Here is a 25,028-nt window from a genome sequence, read left to right as displayed (position 1 = left end):
CATGGGAGGAGTCTGTGTAAATGGATAGTTGTAAGAAGACAGGTAATAGTTTACTTTCTGAAAAACAAATTCATGAAAGGGAGTTAAAATTGGAAAACCAAATTTCAGCATACTATGTAGTGCCTCAAATGCATGACTACAGATGTTGTATTTCCTCCTACAGACAGTAGGGAGCCCCCTTCAGTGGTTTTGAGCAGAATGTGGCCAGCCTCTGTTTTAGGAAACTTATTTTGGCTGTAGTGTGTAAAGGCTCAAGTAAGACTTAGAGGCAAGGAGACCAATTAGAAGGGTATTGTAATAGACCAGGTAAGAGGTGATAAGGGCGTGAACAAGGATGGTGGCAGTATGAGTGAAAATAAGAGAGGGAGAATGTGACAAATATATAGATAAAATATACAGGACTTAACAGCTGGTTGGATGTGAGGAAGAGGTGAGAATCAAAGATGATGCTAAAGGTATAAAGCCTGGTTGACTAAGAAGATAGTGATGCCATCCACAAGGTAGGGATATTGGGAGAAGTAGGTTCAATGGGCTCAGGTTTGAACTACACAAGGAGATATATGGGTCTTTGCCTAGCATTCTTAGGGGAAGCAGATGGCAAGTGTTGCCCTAGATCCACTCTTGGCAGTATTGTACCATGAAGATAGATTGTATCTATCCCCTTTCTTTCCTGAAGTCATCAACAAGCAATTAACTAGCTGCAAGTCTGCCTCTTCCCATCCATATAGAAAATAGGAAAACAGGATGTTGACTGGCCAGACATGGTAAGAATGCATCCAAGGGAACCAGCAAGAGAGGGCCAGGCTAAAGGAGTGTGTGCAGTACTGAAGAAGAGTAATTGAGGGTAATATGTGGTGATCCATAGGTATAACAAGCTACAGTGATTTTCAGTAGCACGTCTGAGTCAGCACACCAGCAAGTTGGAGGTCAAGGGGCAACTAAGCAGCAGGATAAGTCTTTAAGTATGCCAGGCCTCTATTAGGTGATTGTTAAGAATACCTCTATTGAATGGATAAATGTCAAGAAACATCCTGAGGTACAAACCAAAAAGCTGTCTCTTACGTAGGCATCTTTCCTTTTTCAAAAGGCCTTGAACAATTTCAGAAACTGCAGAAATTGGAGGGCGAAATAATCTTTCTTTAAGGACCCATTTTCTGTTTTGTAATGTTATGATTTGAACTACTCTACCCTTGGTACACATAAATAATTTGTCTCTTGATATTTTTGAGAATCTGAGGGCATGAAAAATGGTACAGAAATAAGATGTACTAAAAGGCTTATTTGGGGAAAATTGTCAAGGTATTTTAAGCAGTCATTGGTTAGGGGCAAGACAGAAAAGTTGAGAAAATGCACCTCCCTTCCTTCTTTGCAGAAGCAGAGGACTGTGGGTCTGGATCATTACATGTACTGTCAGACTCAACTGAAAAGTTTATTGTTTCTGCTGCATATTTTATACACACATTTATACACATTTTATGCACACACATATATTTGTGCGTGTGCGTGTGTGTGCGTGTGTGTGCGTGTGTGTGTGTGTGTGTGTGTGTGTGTGTGTGTGTATGTGTGTGTTTTGAGAATGGATCTCCCTATCTCACTCCAGCTGAAGGTGCAGCAGTCCTTCACAGGCCCAGCCTCACTTCTGATCATAGCGAAAACTTTGACCTTCTATTTCTGAACTTGATTGGTTCACCTCTACTTAAGCAGCCTAGTGCCTTTCCTTTTTTCCCCTGCCATACTCTCTGGACCATGCCATAATGATACTAGATTTGATTCCAGCATGCAGTCAACTTTAGCCCAACTGCTGCTCAGATCTACCAAGCTGAAGTGATCTACCAGCTTTACCATGCTTAGGAGTAGGGACTAAGGTGTTCACAGCCATACTTGGCTAGAGAGGGATATATTCAGAAATGGAGGTTACATAAAGGTTATATTAAAAAAAAAAAGATACAACATTTAAAAAAATTTTAGTGCAAAAATTAGAAGTTTTGTGAATAAATTCTCAGGAAGGAGGGGATTTTACTTCAGATACCAGAAACAAGTATAAGGACACGCAAATTATAGTTACTATGCAAATTTGCAAGTATACCTGTTGTTCACTACTTATTGAACATTTAAAATTTTCAAAGCCTCTGAACCATGCATGGTTTTATCAAGAGTCAAAGCATTTTGATCCATTTCAAGAAATTGTAGAACTGTTCAAAAGGGAGCCAAAGTTTTTGCTTCTTAGCAAAAAAAAAAAAAAAAGATTCTTTTTTTAAAATGGTATTCTATTTTCTTTCCCAGTTACACGTCAAGACAATTTTTAGCATTTGTTCTTATAAGATTTTGAGTTCCAAATTTTTCTTCCTCTCTCCCTCCCCTCCCCTCTTCTTAAAATGGTAGACAATTTGATATAGGTTATACATGTGCTATCATGGAGAATATATTTCCATGTGTGTGCATACATAATTGTGAAAGAAGAAACAGATCACAGGGGGAAAAAACATGAATAAAAGAATAAAGTGAAAAAAGTATGCTTCGATCTGCATTCAAAGTCCATCAGTTCTTTATCTGAATATGGATAGCATTTTCCTTCTTGAGTCTTTTGTACTTGCCTTGGATCTTTATATTGCTGAGAAGATCTAAGTCATTCACAGTTCATCATCACACAATATTGTTGATACTCTGTGCAATGTTTTCCTGCTTCTCTTCACTTTACTTTGTATAAGTCTTTCCAGGTTTTTTTGAAATCTGCCTGCTCATCAATTCTTATTGCACAATAGTATTCCATTACATTCATATAGCACAGCTTGTTCAGCCATTCCCCAATTCATGGGCATCCCCTCAATTTCTAATCTTGAATGCATTGGTTTTGTTTGTGCAAAAGCTTTTTAATGTAATCAAAATTATCCATTTTACATTTAATAATGCTCTATATCTCTTGTTTGATCATAAACCTGTAACTCATTTAACTTTAAGAATTTGGATGCTATACCATTTGATGTATATATGTTTACTATTGATATTACTTCATTTTCTATGGTATCTTTTAGCAAGATGTAGTTTGCTTCCTTATCTCTTTTAATTAGATCTGTTTTTTCTTTTGCTTTGTCTGAGATCAGGATTGCTACCCTCGCTTTTTTTTGTTTCAGCTGAAGCATAAGAGATTGAACTTCAGCCCCTTACCTAAAGGTAAGACATATACTCTGTATATGTCTCTGCTTCAAGTGTGTTTCATGTAAACAACATACTGTAGGATTCTGGTTTTTGATCCACTCTGCTATCCTCTTCTATTTTATAGGAGAGTTCATCCCGTTCACAGTTATGATTACTAGTTGTGTATTTCCCTCCATCCTCTTTTTCCTCCTGTTCGTCATCTCTCTCCATTCACCCTTTTCCATTCTCACCATACTACCTTCCCTGATCTGCTCTCCCTTCTGTGAGCTCTCTACCCCTCCCCCTTTATTTAATCTCTTCCCCTCCTACTTCCTTGGTGGGTAAGATAGATTTCTATATTCAGCTGATTGTGTGTATTATTCCCTCTTTGAGCCAATACTGATGAGAATAAGGTTCAAGCGATGCCCTTCTCCAACCCTCTCATATCCCCCTCTACTGTAATAGATTTTTCCTGTGTCTTCATGTGAAATAAATTACCTCATTCTCCCTCTCCTTTCCTTCTGCACCCAGTGTACTCTTTCTCATCCCTCATTTATTAAATTCACCTTATACCTGTACCCTCTGTCTATGTATATTCCTTCTAGCTGTACTATTAGTGGTATAATTTTTAAGTATTAGAAGTATCATCTTCCCATGTAGGGTTGTAAACAGTTCAGCTCCATTGAATCCCTTATGTTTTCTTTTCCCTTTTCCCCTTTTTAGGCTTCTCTTTGATCCTGATATTAGAGATCAATTTTTTTTTTTTAAATTCTGATCTTCTCCTTATGAAAGCTTGAAATCCTTCTATTTCACTGAATGACCATTTTTTTCCCTAGAAGTTTTATTCTTAATTTCATCAGGTAGGTGATTCTTGGTTGTCGTATTAGCTCCTTAGCCTTCTAGCATATCATGTTCCATGACTTCCAGTCCTTTAATGTTGCCTCTACTAAGTCCTGTGTGATCCTGATTGTAACTCCTTGATATTTGAATTGCTTCTTTCTGGCCACTTGCAATATTGTTTCCTTGATCTGATCTGTAATTTGGCCATAATGTTCCTTGGAGTTTTTATTTTGGGATCTCTTTCCTGAGGCAATTGGTGGAGCCCTTCAGTGCCTATTTTGCTCTGTGGCTTCAGGATATCAGGGCAGTTTTCCTTGATAATTCTTGAAAGATGCTGTCCAGATCCTCCTCTTGATTATAGCTTTCAGGTAGCCCTGTGATTCTGACCAGGTAAAAGGTTCTTTAGCAAGGTCCCAGCTCTTACACTAGAAAGTTTTTTATTTGAACTTAGTTTGTAGCTAAGGTAAAGAATAGGACCCTTTCCGCAATCTGGCGCCATCCAGTCTCCTTTTCCAGCCTTCCTCCTATCAGCATGCTCTCTGATTCAGCCAAATTGTATTACTTAGCATCCCCTAGACACATTTTGAGCTTTCGTGTTTCATGAAAACATGTGCCTTTGCTCACACTGTTCCTTAGGTCTGGCCTTCCTGCAGAGTTTATAATCTTGTAGAGGGATTCTCCAAATACACAGAAAATTCATAATGTATAGTATAGTGTTATGTACATGAAAGAGACACTAAACTAAGACTTTTTGAGACCTGAAGGGAAAAGATCATTATTGATTATGGACAGTAGGTGGAGTTTGACTTTAGACTCAGAGGAAAAACCCTAGATTGGGAGCCAGGAAAGCTGAATTCTGGTCCTGACTCTGTCCTTGGGTTGGTATGTGTGACCTTGGGAAAGTCTAGTGAGTCAGCAAGCACTTACTAATCATCTACCATGTGCAGGGTATCGTGCTAAGTCCTGGGAAAAGACAGTCTTTGCCCTTAAGGAGTTCACAATCCAATGGGGGAAACGACATGCAGACTACTATGTACGATAAAGAAGAGATAATCAATAGAGAGAAGGTACCAATAATAATTGTAGTAGTAGTGACTAGCATTTATATGGTGCTTTAAGATTTGCAAAGTACTTTACAGCTCAGTCCCCAGTTGATGGAAGGAAGGAAACAAGAATTTATTAAATGCCTTCTATATGCCGGGCAGTGTGCAAAGCACTTTACAAATATCACCTCATTTTATCCTCACAACTGCTCTGTAAAGTAGGTGCTATTATTATCCCTCATTTAGTAGATGAGGAACGTGAGTCAGACAGAGGTTAAGCCCAGGATCATACAGCTAGTGAATGTCTGAGGCCATATTTGATCTCAACTCTTCCTGACTTTAGGCTTAACTCTATCCACTGCAACACCGATCTGCCTCAGAGAGTTGTAGAAAGAAATAGTAGAAAGTATACAGCTGGGGCAGCTAGGTGGTGTAGTGGATAGAGCACTGGCCCTAGAGTCAAGAGGAGCTGAGTACAAATGTGGCCTTAGTCACAATTGCTTCACCACCCCCAAAAGAAAGTATCCAGCTGACTCTTCAATCTCTCTGACTCCCAAGCTGTACCCCTCACCCCCGCCCAATCTCATCCCTTGGCGAGGCCTCCAGACATTCCATTCATCATTCCCCACATCTTCTCCTCCAGGCCCGTATCCACCTCTGTGTATTACAGAAGTCTCATGCTTGGCCTTCCAACATCTAGTCTCTATTCCATCTGATCCCTTCTTCACACAGAAGCCAAATTAATATTCTTAATATTCAAGTGTGAACACATTATTCTCTTGGTCAAGAAACTTAGGATGATAAAATACAGCCTCCTTTGTTTGACATTGCATAACCTTCATGGTCTGGAAGGTAGAATTTGAGTTAAGCAAGATAAAAAGACTCCAAAGCTTTCCAGGCTGATTTTACATTGTTCTCTCTTACATACTCCATGCTTCAGCCAAACTATCCTACTTGCCATTGTCTCTACATGATATTTCTTCTCCTGCCTCAATGCCTTTCATGCTTGCAATGTCTCTCTTTTTATCTCCACCTCTTGGAACCCCTAGCTCTCTTTAAGGTAAAGCTCAGGTGAATCCTCCTTTAAGAGACCTTTCCCATTTCCCCTTGTCCTCCTCCATCATTGTGCATTTACTTTGTGCATATTCTATGTATACTTTTCTGTGAATGTGTATCCCTCTCTTTGAGAGCTGACTGCTTTTCTTTTGTATTTATATCCCCTGTGCCTAGCACAGGACTTAGCATGTAAGTAGACAGTAAGTGTTGTTGATTGATTATTATGGATATCCTTGAGTGCTAGGCTAAAGAATTTGAACTTCGGTTAAGTTCAAAACTAAAATGTTTTGAAAGAGATCATATCTGTGCAGAGGGAAGATTCTGGCATTGGGACAGTAATAATGCTGATAATTAGCATTTACATAGCATTTTAAGATTTACAAGGCACTTCACATAATTAGAGACAATATGAATAAACCTTTAGCATCAAATTTAAAAATTCCAAATAAAATATCTATGATTTTTTAGTAGGTGGTTTAACCTCTCAGAGATTGCCTTAAAGTGGATTTTTATCTTGTTACAATTTATCTAGGTCTCAAGTTTTAATCATGTACATTACAGAGACTTTCATGGTCTTTAAAAAAATAATGATCTAGGGCATGGTGGGAACTAAAGTATACATGCAGAATTTCAAAGATGAGCAGAGAGATTTTGCTTAGCGATGGGACAGGTGACTTTTCAAAGGAGTAATTAATACTCAAGGAACTAAATTTCACAGAGGCAAGAGAATGAAGACCCTTTGAAGGGTACCAAATGAAATGTTGTACATGGTTTTAACTCTGCTTCTACAGTGTAGCTTTTAGGAGTTGTTCATAAGCTTTATGTAACTTTCCTTTCATATACTGTGTTCTGGTATATTACTAGGATGCATGGTTGGGGATAGGGAGACAGACAGGGAATGAAGAGACACGTGCCAAATCTGTCTTCACTGCAGGTGTTTTATCTTCACAATTTTTATATATCCCTTACTTCCCAGCATATTGCTTTATAAATAATAAGTGCTTAATCGATAGTTGTTGAATACTGGTATAGCCACGTTTTGAACCTTAAGAATCTCTAAGGAAACTTAAACATGGTATGTTATGATAATGTTTGATTCATAAATTGATTTTAATATTGCCTTTGATTCAGGTTGTGTGTGATGGAAATTGAGAGTGGAGGTGGTCTGTAAAGGCTATTGAAGCTAGTGTGAAAGATAGAAGAACACCTTGAGAGTCTCATAATTATGAAGTTAAAATGGCTAGAAGGCAAACCTTTGGGAAAGATGGAACAGTAACAATGTAGGTTTCAAATCTAATCACAATGAGAATAATAATTCCCATCCCATTGCCCTATTAAGATTTACAAAGTACTTCCCTTATGGCACCCCTGTGCAGTACATAGCACAAGTAGTTTCTCCATTTTATAGAGGAGCAAATTGAGGTTCAGAGTGGTAAATGGACTTGCCCAGGGTCATATAACTAGTAAGGGTCAGAGTGGGATATAGAAAGTTTGATCTAGAAGGAACTGTAGAGATCAACAAATCTAGGCCCTTCATTTTAAAAATAAGGAAATTGAGTCCCAGGGAGGTCAAATGATTTGATGAAGATGATAGAGATGTTGAAGAATCAGGACTAGAGCCCATTCCTTCCTGCTGTACCCTACTACTTGTGCATCTGTGGATGGCACTTATTGAGGACTCCTTAAAACTGGAAGACTACAAGAAAACTATCTGGGGAGAAGTACCAAAGCTGGAAGGTTCAGTATTTGTCCAGGAAAACTTGTAACAAGGGAACCAATTGACAAATAACTATTCAGCAACCAGAGCAGCTTATCCCCAAATAGATGAGATGCATGATTGTATAAAATGAACATTAACCTTCCCAGCAGGTGAGTCATGTGATCATGCTTCTGCTCTACCTTGGTAAAAAGTGTTGCTGTAGTGAATTTGCAGTATTTATGCTTGGCAGGTGCAGCGGTGTAGAACACTTCATTTTGGAAATTATTGACCACCTTCCTGACATGGAGATGGTGATCAATGTGCGGGATTATCCTCAGGTTCCGAAGTGGATGGAACCCATTATTCCAGTCTTCTCCTTCAGTAAGGTAAGGAAAAGGAATTTACTGTGCAAGGAGAGCCATTTTATGAAAGCTTATGGGAACATGTACTTGGTGCTTATGTGCTTTATGTTACTCTTACTGTGATACAGCAAGAAGCACCATTACTAATTCTTCCATTTTTCCATCTGTCTGCAGTTTGCAGTGTTTACTTGCATTCTCTAGAACATGATGTGGAAAGAGAGTTTTACCATATGAATGTAGTTGTCACATTTATTGAGTCCCAATAAGTTTGGTACGTGGTAGGAAATGAATGGATTGTGTGTGCCATTATGGTAAAGAAGGAAGAATAATTTATTTTTTTTTTTTACCCATTTGCACGTGAGAAGTGGGAAAGTTAAAAGTATCAAATAAAAGAGGCTCATCAGAAATAAACTTAGAGAATGGGAGGATAGCTAGCTAGCTTCCTGAGAAGAGTAGCATCCCACCTTTTTGTTGTTATTTGGTCATTTCAGTCACGTGTGACTCTATTAGGAAACTAAGGCCAACAGGGTCAGGTGAGTTGCCCAGGGTCACACAGCTAATAAGTATCTGAGGCCAGATTTGAACTTACAAAGGGAAGTATTCCTGACTCCGTGCCTGGCACTTTATCCACTATACCAGCTAGCTGCCTTTTATTAAGCCTCCCATTCTATTTTACTATGATTTGGGTTCTGATTTGTTAATCAGTCAACAAGCATTTATTGAGCATTTAGGAGATAAGAGGGGATATAAAAGAAGTATGTATAATATAGTTCCTGGCCTGAAGGAATCTGAGTGTTGTTGGGGAGACAAAATCAATATGCATGAAGGAATTTAAAGCAAATGTTCAGAGAAAGAAGATACAAGGTATCATCTTGGAACCTGACAGCCCCTGAGGTCCCTTATATATTGAGAGTCTCTAAACTGAATACAGGTGAACTGTTTTCTTGAATTGAAAAACCCAGCAGTTTTATGCTCATTTTTTCCATTAGCAAGACAGTAGTAATTTTAAATTCATCCATTGCCAGCTTTGCCATTTTATTTCTAGACATTACAAGGCGGGGAACAAAATTTCTGGAACAAAGAAAAACTCGAAAAAATGAAGACCTTGTTGGGAAACTTGTGAAAATGACTGTAGTTGGGTTCTTGTCACTTCATCCCAAGATCGTTTTAGAGTGATTTTTATGTTTCTATTGAAGACTTCTGAGTACCATGATATCATGTATCCTGCATGGACATTTTGGGAAGGGGGACCTGCTGTTTGGCCAATTTATCCTACGGGTCTGGGGCGATGGGATCTTTTAAGAGAAGATCTTGCAAGGTAGGATTTTCAGAGAAGTATATTGTTTGTCTTGTATTTGTTTCCTTTGCAGAACCTACAGCTAAGAAAACAAAAATGAATAATTTAGAAAGAAGTCATAATCGGGGTCTCAAACCAAGGTGGTTTGTCTAAGGCAGTATTTATATGTAACATGACATAAAAAAACAGGTTTTCACCCTATTTTGACAGTATATCAAAATGCCAACTTAGTTTATGGGCATTTGTTGCACATTTTGCCGTATTTTGGAATAATATTGAAATTTACAGTATTTACATGTAACTACTTTTATTGCCTTGTATTTTTAATGTTAATACATTGTTTCAACACAGCGAACACTCCCCTTCTCTCTCCCTTGCCCCCAACCCTCAGCTCCTTCTGAAGTACATTCCATGAAAAGCTCTTCGGTTCTCAGTTGTTAACAGGGTGGTTGGTAGTAACATTGACTGTTGTTTTTGACCAGAATTTTGTTGCTTCTCTAGGCTGACTATTACAACCATTACATTGTTGCTGTCGTTGTGCATTTTGTTCTTTTGGCTCTGCTTTCTTTACGTTGTATCACTTCATACCGCCCTTCTCATGTTCTGAATTCCTCATACTTGTCCTTAAAGTGCAGTAATAGTTCATTACATTCTCATGCCATATTTTGTTCAGCTATTCTGAAATTGTTGCTTTTTTCTGAGAAAGGAGAAAAAGCCACTTTTAAGGTGAAAAACTATAGATATTTTGTGATGCAGAGAGTAGGTTAATGTTACTTTTTGGAAACTCAGTAAAGCAGGAATGATTCAGTTTATTCATCTGATGACCCTGTATTCAGTTCAATTCAAAAGAAATTGTTTAATCAGTTACTGTGTGCTGAACAGCAAAAGTGTATGCAGAGTATGAAAGGTACTAGGAGAGAGAGAAAATACTAAGCAAGACAAGGTCCCTGCCCTCCTGACATTTACATTTTAATGCCTCCTTCCTGTGAGTCTCCAAACATAGTCAGCTCTTTTCAGTTCCAAAAAAACAAATGAACAAACCTCAAAAATCCCTTCCCTTGCATTTTTTACCTCTTCTAGTTACTGTCCAATTTGTCTCCCCTTCTTTCCTAAGAAATCTCATGAAAAAGTTATCTCTACTCACTATATCCATTTGCTTATCACTTTTTCCCTCCGCTCTCTCTCTTGAAAACTGAATTCTATCTTTATGGTCTATTTCTATTGTCTGATTTGTGTGTGTTAAAACTACTCTTGAGGTCACCAGTGACCTCTTACTCATACCAAATCCAGTGATCCTTTTTATTCTTCATCTTCCTTAATTCATCTCAAGTATTTGACACTGTTGACCATCTCTTCCATAAGCATATGGTCTCTTCATGTCTTTTAAGACAAATGGTTATCTTAAAACTATTTGTTTTATAATTTTTATTATTTGTAATGTTACTAAAAAGTTGCATAGAGAATGAATGTTTTTGTCAAAGTATATTTTCTCATTTATCTGCTTTATAATTTTTAAAAATACATTTTATTTTGCTAAATATTTTCCAATTACATATAAAAATTTTAAATATTCATTTAAAGAAATTTTGAGTTTCGTTCTTTTCCTCCTTCCCATCCATCCTCCACCCATTGAAAAGGCAAACAATATGATATCAATTATACATGTGAAGTCATGTAAACCATATTTCCATGTTAGCATGTTACAAAAGAATACAAAAAGATCCAAGAAAAATAAAGTTAAAAAGGATGCTGCAATCTGTTCATCAGTTCCCTCTTTGGAGGTGGGTAGCATTTTTCATCATGAGTCCTTTGGACTTATCTTAGATTATTATCTTGATCAGGAGTAGCTAAGTCTTTCACAATTGGTCATTGTTACACTATTTCTGTTACTTTGTATAGTGTTCTCCTGGTTTTGCTCACTTCACTTTGCAACAGCTCATTTAACTCTTCCCAGTTTTTCTGAAGCCGTCCTGCTCATCATTTCTTATCTGTATTAGAATTTTAGAGATATATAATATCCAAAAGTTTTTATTCTGCAGTAAGGAGGGACAGAGAATTTCCAGACCAGGAAAGAGTGAGGCAAACCTATAAATGGAAACATGCAGGGTGTGTATGGGGGGGAGGACAAGTAGTTTAGTCTCATTATAGCATAGCATATGTTTAGAAGAGTAGTATGCGATAAAGCTGGAAAGATAGGATGGTATCAGATTATGGAGGGCTTTGAATGCTGGGGTAAGGGATTTTCAGCTTCCTCAGTGCCATTGAAGTGTTTTTGACAGAGGAGTGATATAGCTGTATTTGACTGGCATGTGTGTATTTTAGGTCTGCAGAGAAGTGGCCATGGGAAAAGAAAGTATCCAGAGGATACTTCAGAGGATCTAGGTGAGTATGCTCATTGGTGTCTAAGAGTCTCCCAAGTTACATCATGAAATAATGTGACTTCAAAGAAGAAATAAAGAATGCCCATAGGCATCATAAATCCAAGGTAAATTCAGACACTGTGAGAAATAAACATAAAAACATAAGAGTGTTAGAAGTGGCAGAAAACCTAGAGAATATCTAGTCCAGCCCTATCATTTACTGCAGAGGAAACTAAAGCTAAAAAAGGTGTCATTTTAGCCCTGACCACTTGGGAACTTTTATGAAAACGAATTTGAAGCAGATCACTATCAGCTTTCGCCTGCACAGTTTTCATATGCATGATATAGCCTTTCACATCTTTGGTTGGTTTTGAAGTATGGGAGGAAAAGGCCGTATCCTTATGTGACAGATGCTCTTGACACATAAATAAACACTTCTTATTTTATTACAGATATTCTTAAAATTTTACCCTAATAGAAAAACAGTCATCTCCATGAAATATCTTACTGACCTTCTGTTACATCATTCTGTCAGCCATTTTACATGCTGTTACCAAGCGAATAGGTGAGGTAGGAAGGACAATATCTTAAGGATAAACATCCTGATTTTTCAGTCTTCATACTACAGGCCATTGAATTTCATTTTAATTCTAATCAAAATCATAGAACATATTATTAATGGTTTATGAGCATTTAGCTTGAGAAGCTGTCATGCCTAACGCATTTTCTTTTTTGATGTGGTTATTACTAGCTATGGGAATGTCATAATTTATTGTTCTTCAAACTTTTTTGACAACACACCCCTGTGAGGACAAAATTTTTGAGAACTCTCATCTCAGCCCTGTCCCTCAACACAAAATAGCTAGGTGACACAGTAGACTACTGGATCTAGTCAGGAACACCTGCGTTCAATTTTGTCTCACATAATTTATTAGCTTTGTGACCCAGAACAAGTCACATACCCACTGCCTGCCTCAATTTCCTCACCAGTGCATGTGGGGTTTACAATCCAGGGACTTTTCCCATTGATACCTACAAAGATGCTGCTGTGGGTATCAGGGTAACAGTTAGGTTATAACTGCCCTTAGGAGCCAGCACAGACAAGAAGAGGGCAGGTTGAGAGCTTGCACAACATAGAGAGGAGATAGTTATGTAGATAAGAACAAAAAGTGGTGGTACTGGAGACAAGCCCCATAATTGTCAAATGTGAGGAGGGTGAAATGCCACAAAACTCATTTTGGAAACCATTGTCATAGATAGAGCACACTTGGATTTTACAAAGCATTTGACAAAGTTTTTCGTGCCATTTTTGTGTACAAGTTGAGATACATGAAGTAGACAGGTCTGGGGAACTTGCAGCCTCAAGGCCACGTTTCCTTCTAGGTCCTTGGGTGTGGCCTGTTGACTGAGCCCAAGTTTTACAGAACAAATCCTTTTATTCAGGATTTGTTAATTCAGTTAAAGGGCCACATTTGAAGACCTAGAGGGCCACATATGGCCCCAAGGCTGCAGGTCCTCTCCTTCCCCTACCTCCCAACTAGATAATAATAAGGTAGGTTTGAAGCTAGTTGAATGATCAGACTCAAAGAATAATCATTATTGGTGATAATGGGGATAATTCTTTCTAAGAGTGAATCCCTCTTTGGTCCTGTGTCATTCAACATTTTATCATCAAGGATTTGGATGAAGGCACAGAAGGCAAACATCAAATTTGCCATTGATACAAAGTCACAAAAGTTAATGAACATATGGAATAATAGTCTGGATCCAAAAAGAACTAGATGAACTAGAAGATAGGTTGAATGTTCAGTTGTTTTAGTCATGTCTGACTCTTTATGACCTCATTTTGAGTTTTCTTAGCAAAGATACTGGAGTGGTTTGCCATTTCCTTCTCTAACTCATTTTACATATGAGGAAACTGAGGCAAACAGGGTGAAGTGACTTGCCCAAGGTCATGCAGCTAGTAAGTGTCTGAGGCCTGATTTGAACTCCGATCTTGCTTACTCCAGACCTAGCACTCCATCCACTACACCATCTAGTTGCCTAGGCCAAGTATAAGAAGATGAAATATAATAGAAATAAATTCATAATTTTACACTTGTATTACAAAGTCAGTTTCTCAAGTACAGGAATAAGTAGAGAGAAGCTATGTCTAAGCAGCAATTCAAACAAAAGAGATCTGAGGGTCATATTTGAATTTGATGACTCATCAAGTCAACAAATGACCTGGCAACCAAAAAAGCTAACGTGCTTGTAGCCTAACTGAAGAGAGGCGCATTGTCAAAATTAGTGAGGCAAAATTCTCATTGCATCTTGCCCTGGACACACTGTAGGAAAGACACCGACAAAACTGGAGCACATCCAGAGGAGGGCAGTCAGGTTAGTTAGGGCGTTTTTGCTCTGTGAGCCCTGGTTGTAGGAACTAAGGCTATTTCATCTGGAGATGAGAAGTTTTGTAGTAGATTAGACTTGGTCGTTTTTGCCCCTGATGGCAGGACCAGGACCAGTGGGTGAGCATTGCAGAGAAGCAGACTTCAGCTCCATATGAGGACAAATTTATTTATATTTAGAGTCATCCAAAAGTGCATTGGGCCGCCTTGGAATATACAGGATTTTCTGTGACTGAAGATCATCAAGCTGAGCTTGGACAAACACTTGTTTGAGATGTCATACAGCTGATTGTCTTGTTCAGATATGAGTATTGTAGCCATTTCTTATCCTGAGATTCATTCATATGTAGCAAAAGTACTATACAGATTTTCACTTGGAAACCACTGAATGTCAGAGCTGAAGGAAACCTAAGAGATAATTTAGTACAATTTCATTAGACAGACTGAGGCTTGGAGATGAGATGTGTCTTGCCCAACTGGTAATTTGTCATTGAGTTAGTGGCAGAAGCTAGATTAAAACTAATTGTGAGAAATGAATGTTTAATTCTTTGTATACATCCCCAGTGTTCAGCACACTGCCTGACAGCAGCAGGGACTTAAAAAGCACTTATTGATTGATTGATTCTATCAAATAAGAATTTCATATGTGAATAGATGAAGCAACCATGTAGCTTTTTTGGGAGTTCATTGGTAATAACATCACTTTTCATCCTCATGTTCAAGACACAAGGAAGGAGGAAAAATAGGTTTGTTTACTACTTCCTTGATTTTAACAACTATTATAACAGGAGTAGTGAGCTTTTTTCCCTTTGGAAAACATCAGCCAAAGATCACAAATGAAAAGCCATTTAGATTTTGTTTTTAAGTTTTTTTCAAGAAATACAGTTAATTAAAATTAACTGTTTCCTCATGTAAAATGGGGAGAGTCATGCTTGCAATACTTCCCTTCCAGGATTGTTAGAAGCTCAAGATAATGAGTAATTATCATGTTAATAATATTGTTAACATGTATAACTCTTTAAGGATTGCAGGCATTTTACATACATTATTTGATCCTCACAATAACCCTATGAAATAGGTGTTATTATCCTCATTAATGTATATAAGCTGTTTTAAAATGCTATATAAATGTGATATTATTTTTTATTACTCTCTTAGTAGTCATTATAGAGAATTTCAAAGGATTTATATGATCTGTTTCTTTTATAGGACAAGTCCAGAGCGAGATCCTCTAATTCTTCTATCTCGGGAAAACCCAGGTCTTGTTGATGCAGAGTACACTAAGAATCAGGCCTGGAAATCTGAGAAAGTAATTATTATTTTTTTAAATTATTTTTTAATGTTTAACAATCACTGCCATACAATTGAGATTTTATCCCCCCCACACCTACCCCCCCACTACCCCCCTCCCTCCCCATGACTGCATACAATTCTGTATAGGTTCTACATATACTTTGAGAAAGTAATTATTGACAGACTCAGTGCAGTGGATGTCGTTCTTTGCATGGGATTCCAAACTAGATTTTCTTTGGGTGGTGGGGTGAAGATGGATACTATTTAATATATCAGTAACTGCAATATGGAGACCATTATTTTGGTTAACACTGCAAGTTAAGTCTGCATTATTCCTGGTAGCTTTTATTATGGAATGAAAGTGTATGTCCTATACATGCTTTCATTTGTCAAAATGACGTTGATACTGTCTGCCAGGAAAGCTTCTAATTCCTTGGAGAAACACTGGCTAGAATGTGACAGGTAAATGGAATCTTTGGAAACCTGGGAAAACTTGTATGAGTCAATGTACAGTAGGGTGAGCACAATCTGGAGATTACAATTACAATACCATTTTAAAGAAAAACAACAACTTTAAAAGACTTAGGAACTCTGATCAATGCAATGACCAACCAAGGTTCCAGAGTATCAGTGATAAAGTATACAGGTCACCAACAAGGAAGCATTATAGTTAAAGTTATTTTTCTTTTACATGTCACTCTCATTTGGAGGAATGAAAGGTCTAGAATCTCAAGGTAAATAATGAGAAAAAAATACAAATATAAGGGAACATAGTATTAACTAAAGTTCAAATTGTACGGTAAAGCTGTACTTACCAAAATTGTTTAGTACTAGTTATAAAACAGAAAAGTAAATCAGTGGTACAGATTTTATAAGCAAGAAACAGAACTGTTTGAAAACAACTCAATATTTGATAAGTTGGGGACATAAATCATAGAGAAAGGGACTCCCTTTTTGGACAAGAACCACTAGGAAATCTGGGTGGGGTAGGGCAGTTTGACAGAACTTAGCCTTGGATCAACACATTATATTGTCACACTAAACTTCCACTGGATATACAGCCTGAGTAATAGCTAATGTATAGAGCTCTTGAAGGTTTGCAAAGCATTTGAGATATATATATATATAATCTCATTTGATCCTCATAATAACCCTGTAAAGTAGGTGCTGACTTCAAGGTCAGCACTCTATCCAGTATGCCAAGCTTCTACTGCAATTTAAAGTGAATACAAAGGGTCACATCATTAAAAAATTAAAGAGAATGAGAAAGTACCTATCTTCCCCTAAAATTGTTAACCAAAATAGTTGAATGAAATTACAAAGCTTTTGCATGAATAAAACTAACAGAGAGAGTAAAAATAGAACATGAGAGTGGCAAAAAACATTCACATCAGATATTTCTGATAAAACTATGATGTACAATCAGCATAGATACAGAATTGACACAAACGTATAATACCACAAGGGCTATTCCCTAGTACTGTGAACTCGTTTTCAGAATAATTAGAAACTTTAAATGGACTTTTGAAAACACACCCTAAATCACTACTAATAAATAATACAAATTAAAACAACTTTGAGGTTACAGACCTCCCTTAGACTCAGTTTCCTCATCTGTAAAATGGAGTAGTTGGACTAAATGATTTCTGAGGTTCTTTCCAGCTTTAGATCTATTATCCTGTGGTGTCAGACCCTTCAGATTAGCAAAGATGGCAAAAATCAGGAACAATCAGTTCTGTGGGGAGGCAGATACACTAATACACTGTGGGGCTGGAAACTGGTTGAATCTTTATGGATATCAACTTGAAATTATGCTTGGAAAAAAAGTGACTAAAATATCTATACTCTTTAACCCTGAGATTTTGCAGTTGGGCATACATCCCAAACAGGCCAAAGACAGAAACAGAATTCCAATATGTGCCAAAATATTCATAGAAGTTCAATTTGTGAAAACAAAGAACCAGAAATAGAATAGGTATCTATTGATTGGGGAATGACTGAAGAAAAACTAAAATATATGAATGTAATAGAATATATCATACCATACCATACAATACTATAAAAAATTGTGAATATGAAAGATTAAGAAAAACATGGGAAGCTTTAAATGAATTGAAAAAAGAATAAAAATTGTGTTTGATGACTATAATAATGTAAATAAAAGAATCTCTAAAAGAAATATAGACTGGATAAATGAGGAACCAGTGATGATCCTGGAGAACAGATGAAGAAACACATGTTTCTCTTCATGGCAAAGAGGGAAGGAACTGTGAGGAGAGAATATTGTATATACCATCAGAGGCAATCCTTTTATCAAGTGGTTGCTACTTAATTGCTTTTCCTTGCTATATGAATTGGTTCAGTTTGGAGGAGCTAGGAGAGTTGGGGGTTTCTTTTTTCTTTCTCAGAAATAATTTTGATGTAGAACACCAATAAAATGTATTGAGTTCTAGAGGAGAGGTGGGAGAAAGAAGCAGAGAAAGAGGGAAAAGGAAGGGAGGAGAGAAAGAAATCAAGAGAATGAAAATGCTTGCTCGTATTAGAATTGTTTATGGAACCTGTTTGGTGAACTCTTTTTACTTTGAGGTTCTGAAATTTCAAGGTTCACAAACCAAGAGGTGATCAGACTTTTAGGAATAATCAGACTCCTAAAACTAATAAGTAAAACAGAATTACTCATTTGTGATGGAAGAAAATACCTGGCAAGATAATCAGTACCAGGCATCTGTGCAAGTCCCTTCCCTTCCTCTGGGTGAGTCAGTCCATTCCAGAGACCAAATGGTCTCTGGTAAGCAAAGGGAGTTAGATGTTGTTAAAGCAGTTTAATAGAAACAGCACTGGGGCCTAGCCCAGTGATTCTCTCGCTTTTTTGTGTCATTGACCCCTTTAGCAGTCTAGTGCAGCCTATGGGCCCCTTCTCAGAACCATATTTTTAAATGCATAAAATGCATAGAATTACAAAGGAAACAATTTACATTGAATTCCAGATATAATTTTTTTCCCCCAGTCTAAACCCCCTGAAATCCATTTGTGCACCCCAGGTTAAAAATACCTGATCTAGTTAGAAAAATTTGGTTTTGATTTCCCTCCCTGTCTCTTACTAGCATGGGTAAATAATCTCCCTGCAATTGTTTCTTCATTTGTAAAATGATGATATTACAGCCTACCTCATCTACATACTTGCCTTCCTACATCTCAAAATTGTCGTGAAGAAAGAGCTTTGTACACCTTAAAGCACTATATATGGGTACTATTTTTTTAAAAATTAAGAATAAGGGTTATTTTCATTAAATTTTGGTAACTAGGAAAGTAATGAATTAGCCTCAATTTCAGAGATATTTCATCTAAAGAAAGGGTAGTTATTCAGAATCAGGGTACTCTCTACCCCTGAACAGTCTTAGGCAAACAATTATTGGAAAATTTTTACTTTTAGACTTTTCTCTTGGGTGTGGGCAGAGCATCACCTTTACGACAGTGATTTTGAAATTAAGCAGATTACTGGTTACATATTATTTCCTTTAGTGGACTATTTCTGCTGCTGTATAATCTCATCCATCTTCTATTTATTTTTGATGTCCTTATAGTTTTCTGTGCTATAATTACACGGTTATCTTTGTGAGTCAAGAATTTGAAATAGTATAGATCACTTACTCGTGAACTGTCAATCCATAGCCTTTCAACAGAAATTATTTAAAAAAACGAATTACACTGAAATTTTTAAAAAATTTCTTTCTAATTTAAAGGATACCCTTGGAAAACCACCTGCCAAGGAAGTCCCACTTGTGGATCACTGCAAATACAAGTAAGGCTTCAGTTTGATTTATCTCTCTTTTCTCCCAGCATTGATTTATGCATTAATTCTTGATGAGTCAGCTCATCAACTCAAGGCAACTCAAGGCATGACTGGAATTTAAGAGCAAAATCATAATATTCAGTATAAGATTAGCAGAGTAGAAGTTGGTGGAGATCTTTATTAATAACTATTCTAAAACTCCTTTGGACCACAAATCAAGCAAACATTTGGTCAGATCATTTTAAAAATTGAGGCCTGATCACATAGGGAGCTAGAGAAAAACTTATATGTCTGTGACCAGCATTGAAAACTACCAAAAGGGAATAAGGGAGACTGCAGTAGAATTTAGAAATAGGAGAAGTAGGGAAGAGGAGAAGAAAAATAGGAAAGACATGATCAGTGGGAGAAAAGAAAAAATAGACAAATGAGAAAAAAGTTGCCATTTGTGGCCAGAAGTATTTAATACCAATTTTCTCTTTTTCAGATATCTGTTTAATTTTCGGGGTGTAGCTGCAAGTTTTCGATTCAAACACCTCTTCCTGTGCGGCTCACTGGTCTTCCACGTAGGTGAGGAATGGCAGGAATTCTTCTATGCACAGCTCAAGCCATGGGTTCACTACATCCCAGTCAATACAGACCTCTCCAATGTCAGGTATGGGGGTGCTGTTACATCAGCTTGCTGATAATGATTTTACCTTTTCCTTTTATTTCTGAAGGGTTTTTTTTAATTGAAGTTTTTATTTTGGCGGTTTTGGGTCACAGATATATGTATTATTTCACTTCACTACGCTAGTTGGACCCCAACTAGATCTGGTGTGGGGGGAGAAAGGCAAGAAAGAATGTTGAGTGATCTGTTCAGTTGTTCATCAGTCACTAGACACCTACTGTGTATCATAAGTGCACTGTAATAGATGCTAAAGAGGGTATAAAGATAAATAAGAAATAATCTCTATTCTCAAGGAACTTGCATCCAAGAGAGCACATTTTAGTCTAGTAGAGAAGATTCATTCAAGCACTGTGAAATAGGCCAATGCTGATTTCTTAAGAGAGTAAACATACACCAATCTGATATCTCTTAAATTGTCAAAGGGACTTTAAGATGTAGCTTGCGAACTGATACCTCAAAAGGCCCAAATTAAATTTCTAAAAACCTCTAAATCATTCTTTCATATGCATATAATACTTTTAGAATTCCTTGGGAAAAAAAGATAAGACTTTTCAGAAGTAAAATTTTGAAAAATTAAAAAGACTAGCTATTCCCTGTTATATATAAAAGAAGATTCCAAGTGGCCTGGGGCTAATCAGAATTTCAAATATTAGTGATAAATTATCATGATACCCACAGCCCAACTTGTAAGGTATAAGAGTTTACCTCAAAATCTATTGGTCCCTTCTGCTGTCCTTCCTCATTTCTCTTCTTATCTCTTCTTTCATTGTCTCAATCTTCTCATTTTAATCTCTCAGCTTTACCCCACTTTGCTTTTCCTTTTCTCTGCCTTAATTAAACTTAATTTATTAATTCATGATTAAATTAAATAATTGTTAAATTAATTTAATTAATAAAACTGCATTAGTTTTATTTCTTGTATTTACTGAGTACTGAGTTTTGAAATGTCCTAGTCTTGTAATTCAATATAGGTGAACTGAACATTTTATATTTCGGGGGGGGGGGGGCGGGGAACCATGGCTTCCCTAAATTAAGTGGCTTTTAACCTGTTCATGGCCTTTGATAAATGTTTCCTATGCCTGCTTTAAGGAGAGTACCTGATATCCCCCAAGTCTAGAGCTATTTGTGACCGTCAGTTATCTGCAATATCCCTGTCCTCTATTAGAGTGAGTAATTCTGGGTCCTACAGTGTTACATAGTTTTTTTCATTTTAGGGAACTCCTACAGTTTGTGAAAGAAAATGATGATCTAGCCCAAGAGATTGCTGAGAGGTAAATTTTGTCTTCAAATTTCTTGTATCTCCTACCCTCCTTCTGCTGCTTTTTTAACTTTGTTCTGTGTGTTATCTTCCCTGATTAGAATGTATTCTCGATGGCTGGGAGCATCTTTCTTTTTTCTTGTATTTGTATTCCCAGCACTTAGCACTGCTGGGATATATAGTAAGTGCTTAATAAGTGCTTCTTAACTTGTCTTGCTTACGCCTTCCCTATCATTTCCAATGTGCCCTGTATCAAGGGTGCTTAATTGTTTTGTGTGTCATGTACCCACCCCTTTGACAATCTGGTGAAGCCTATGAAATGAGGTTTGTTGCCTACATTCATAATCGAAGGAAGAGTTAAATTTCAGTTAAAGATTAGTGAAAATGAAGATACAGTTTTTTACACAGATTATTTTTTTACACACATGTTCACGAACCCCCTGAAATCTCTCCACAGACCAGGTTAAGAATCCCTGTCCTAGATAAAAATGTCTTAATATTGTGATGGGCATGTCATATAAGAATTCCCCTTCATTCAAGGGAGCTAGGCTGTGGTCCTGTAGAAGGAAGGAAGTAGAAGGAAGAATCTTTATGTTTCTTTAGAAATACAACAACTACTATTGAGTAATTCAGCGTAGGAATGAGAGTTGCAAGAAGTAATGTGTATCCTTGTTAAGCCCTTTCTTGGACAAAGGGAAGAATTTTTACTTTGTGTGTCTTAGAATGGAAATTAAGGCCATCATACAAAAATAATACAAACAGAACACACTGGTCCTGTCCTTAGCAACCTGTTATTTTCTAGCCTTGCATTGAATCTGCCAGGCCTTACTTCCTAGGCATCAGATTTTTAGAAAATATTTTTTAAAAATCTAATTACATGTGTCTAGATATATTAGTTTTCAGTTTCCTTTAATGATTGACTTGTCATTGCTATCACTTTTACCTACAGAGGGCGACAGTTTATCATCAACCACTTGCAGATGGATGACGTTTCCTGTTACTGGAAGATTTTGTTGACTGAATATTCCAAAGCCTTGTCCTACAAAGTGAAGAAAAAGAAAGACTATAGCAAAATTTCCCCCAAACTGTTGAAAACAGAACTTTAAGAACTAATATTATCCTTGTGGTAGAGCAACTTAATTTGGATATCTTCATGGCAAAATGCAGAGTATCTCATTCATTTGAATGAGAATATACTTGCTTGTGGTAACTTGTATGTTATAGACTATCTAATACTAACCATATAACTGGTTTTCCTTATCTTTCTACAGTAAGAGACTCTAGAAAGATCCAGACTCTCAGAGTCACACAATACTATAACACAGACTTGGAAGCTAGATTTGTAGTTAGAGGACCTGGCTTCTATTCCTGCCTCTTCTGGGCAAATTACTAAGCTTTCCAGGCCTTGGTTTCCTTTTTTATAACCTGAAAGGGTTGGACTAGATGTCCTAGAAGGTCTCTTCTAACTCTGGTCTGTGATCATATAAGCAGTATTTATAGGGACTAAAAATCAAGACTATGTGAGTTTTTATGTCTGTGTCGTTGGACACCCTATGTTGTACTGGACGACCTATGTGTCTGTACAACCTCTGCCTCATTTACTTATCTTGGTAAGAATCATGCTAGTTATTATATTTGTGATCACTGTGAAATGCAAACCTTTTGGGCACATTATCTGAAGAAAACAAGTTACCACTTAGAAATATAATAGGTTCTGTCTCTGGAATTCTACTGTTTCCCTGGTTTGATCCTACTAGCTAAGTTTAGCTGATGTATATAAAATATTTAGGGATCATTTACTGAAACGTCCATAGGAACAGAAAGATATGTCATGCAATTGTTTTTTTTTTACTTTTTTAAAAAACGTAAATTTTTCTATACTTGGAGAAGATTTTATATTTTTGTGTTGAATGGAACCAGTTCTTAATTATTGCAGTTGGACTTCTAATCCCATTCCTAGTTTTCTCACAGCTCATTTTATTGAGTTTATTCAATCCATTAACACACATTTCTTAAGTATTTACTATGTGCCAGCTACTGTGTTAAGTACTGGGGAGGAAAATAAAAGCAAAAACAATCCCTACTTTCTAGCAGTTTACAGCACATATATAAATAGTCCCATATGTACTTACAAGATACAGTAGATGGCAGGTAACCATAGATGCAAAGGCTATGGTAAGGTAAGAAAATGTTTGTTCCTTCAAAACAATTTCAAGAAGCTATCTACATTTGTACCTTTTTAAAAAAGGTAGCAGGAGCTACCTACACAAAATGAATCTCTCCTATTTACTGGAATTGACACTATCATGAGTGTAGGTGACACCAATAATCCACTTTAGTAAATGTCACCAACTGAGATTTATAGCACCTCCTACTCTAAATCAATTCTATATAGCAAAGAATTTATTTCAATGCAAGGTTGTGTTGGACTCTCATTTTTTTTTCTCCAAACTTTTAGATAATGAGATCTGTAAAGAATACCTCCACAATATAATTAAGTATGGTGGGAAAAAATTAGAGTTAAACCAGCAGAGTGTGGTGTCTTGGAACACATTATTCAGAACACTTTCCTCCACTCCCTTTAGGTAAAAAAAAAAAATAATATTCAGGGACCACACATGGTAAAACATGTTCTCTGAGGATGCTTCATACCACTATTTAGAACAGTAGGGTTTTTATTGCATAACGCTAGGTCTCTGAACCTTTTTTCCATAGGGATAGACTACTTAAGAAGTACTGTTATAAAGACTCACTATGGAATGCTTTATTTTCTCTTTTAATCTTATTTTTTCTTTTGTTTTTACATCTTTATTTCTATTTATGTGTCTCCCCACTTCCCTTATACATCGTTACCCTTTTCTCTTTGTTATCTTAACAAAAAAAAAACAATTCTGCCAAACCAATCAACACATCAGCTATGTTTCACAGTGTATGTAATGTCCACACCCCTATTTTCCTACCTCTGCAAAGATGAGAGGGGATTGTATCTTTTAAACTGTATTCTATAATACTATATAGGATGTTGTTAGTTATGACATGATCTGGTATGTGGACTCTGTCCAAGTGAGGTTGTAATGTTCTTGTAAATGCTTGAACAGATCTGATTTAATTATCATTGGGGCTTAAGTTTGATCAGTGTCTTACAATTTCAGATTTGCTCCTATTGCTGAGAAATACGATACTTCTATGTGGAAAAGACTAGGAATTAAGGTTTTGGTTGTCACTGGGGAAGAAAGTCTTTTAAATTTTTTTCTTTTTTAAAGCATTAATCTTAGTGTTTTAATATGTTTCAACCTTTGGATGATAAGCATTAGATACAATAGCTGATCACACTGTTTTTCTAAAAGAAAGGAGAGTTGGTAATGAGTTCCAGCATTTTAATACAGAACCTTTATTTTCCCCCCATTCACCTTTTACTTCTTTCCCTCTGACTCTCTTCCTTTTCCTCTTTGCTTCTTTTGATGTTAGCTGGTTTTGTAATAACAGTGAAGTAAAATTCAGTCACATGAAATCAGTGACTTTATTCCATTTGTCCAAGCTCTACTCTCTCTAGCACACTAATCTTTCTTGGAAAGTTTAATTCAGAAGTTTTCCAAAAGGCCAATAATGAATCATGCTTCCTACCACCTAATAAAGGGGTGATGTACTGATGGTGAAGATGTGTAGTGTATTTCTAGATATTGCAAATATGGGAATTTATTTTTATTAACTGTACACATTCATTAAAAGGGAATTTTTTTAATGTACGGGGAGGCTAAGATAGAGATTTCAGTTCTTTGGAAAAAATAAAATTTAATTAAAAAAAGTTCACTTTAGAATTTTGTTACCTTCTATG

At 36.7% G+C, this 25,028-nt stretch overlaps 1 protein-coding gene across 1 annotated transcript in view; it reads left to right on the top strand.

The window, feature by feature from the left end:
* The window catches only part of POGLUT1 (protein O-glucosyltransferase 1), a 29,946-nt gene extending 5,242 nt beyond the window's left edge, over positions 1-24,704 (top strand). Inside the window, exons 4-11 of the mRNA XM_072613924.1 lie at positions 8,024-8,159; positions 9,332-9,453; positions 11,755-11,814; positions 15,392-15,491; positions 19,219-19,277; positions 19,753-19,920; positions 21,150-21,206; positions 22,143-24,704. Coding sequence (XP_072470025.1) covers positions 8,024-8,159; positions 9,332-9,453; positions 11,755-11,814; positions 15,392-15,491; positions 19,219-19,277; positions 19,753-19,920; positions 21,150-21,206; positions 22,143-22,299 — 859 coding nt within the window. The 3' untranslated portion in view covers positions 22,300-24,704. The remainder of the gene's footprint in view (positions 1-8,023; positions 8,160-9,331; positions 9,454-11,754; positions 11,815-15,391; positions 15,492-19,218; positions 19,278-19,752; positions 19,921-21,149; positions 21,207-22,142) is intronic.
* The last annotated feature ends 324 nt before the right edge of the window (positions 24,705-25,028 follow it).

This window comes from Notamacropus eugenii, chromosome 5 (genome assembly GCF_028372415.1).
Source record: "Notamacropus eugenii isolate mMacEug1 chromosome 5, mMacEug1.pri_v2, whole genome shotgun sequence".
Classification (NCBI taxonomy): domain Eukaryota; kingdom Metazoa; phylum Chordata; class Mammalia; order Diprotodontia; family Macropodidae; genus Notamacropus; species Notamacropus eugenii.
Note: the sequence above shows the minus strand (reverse complement) of the source record. Positions and strands in the feature narration are given on the sequence as shown.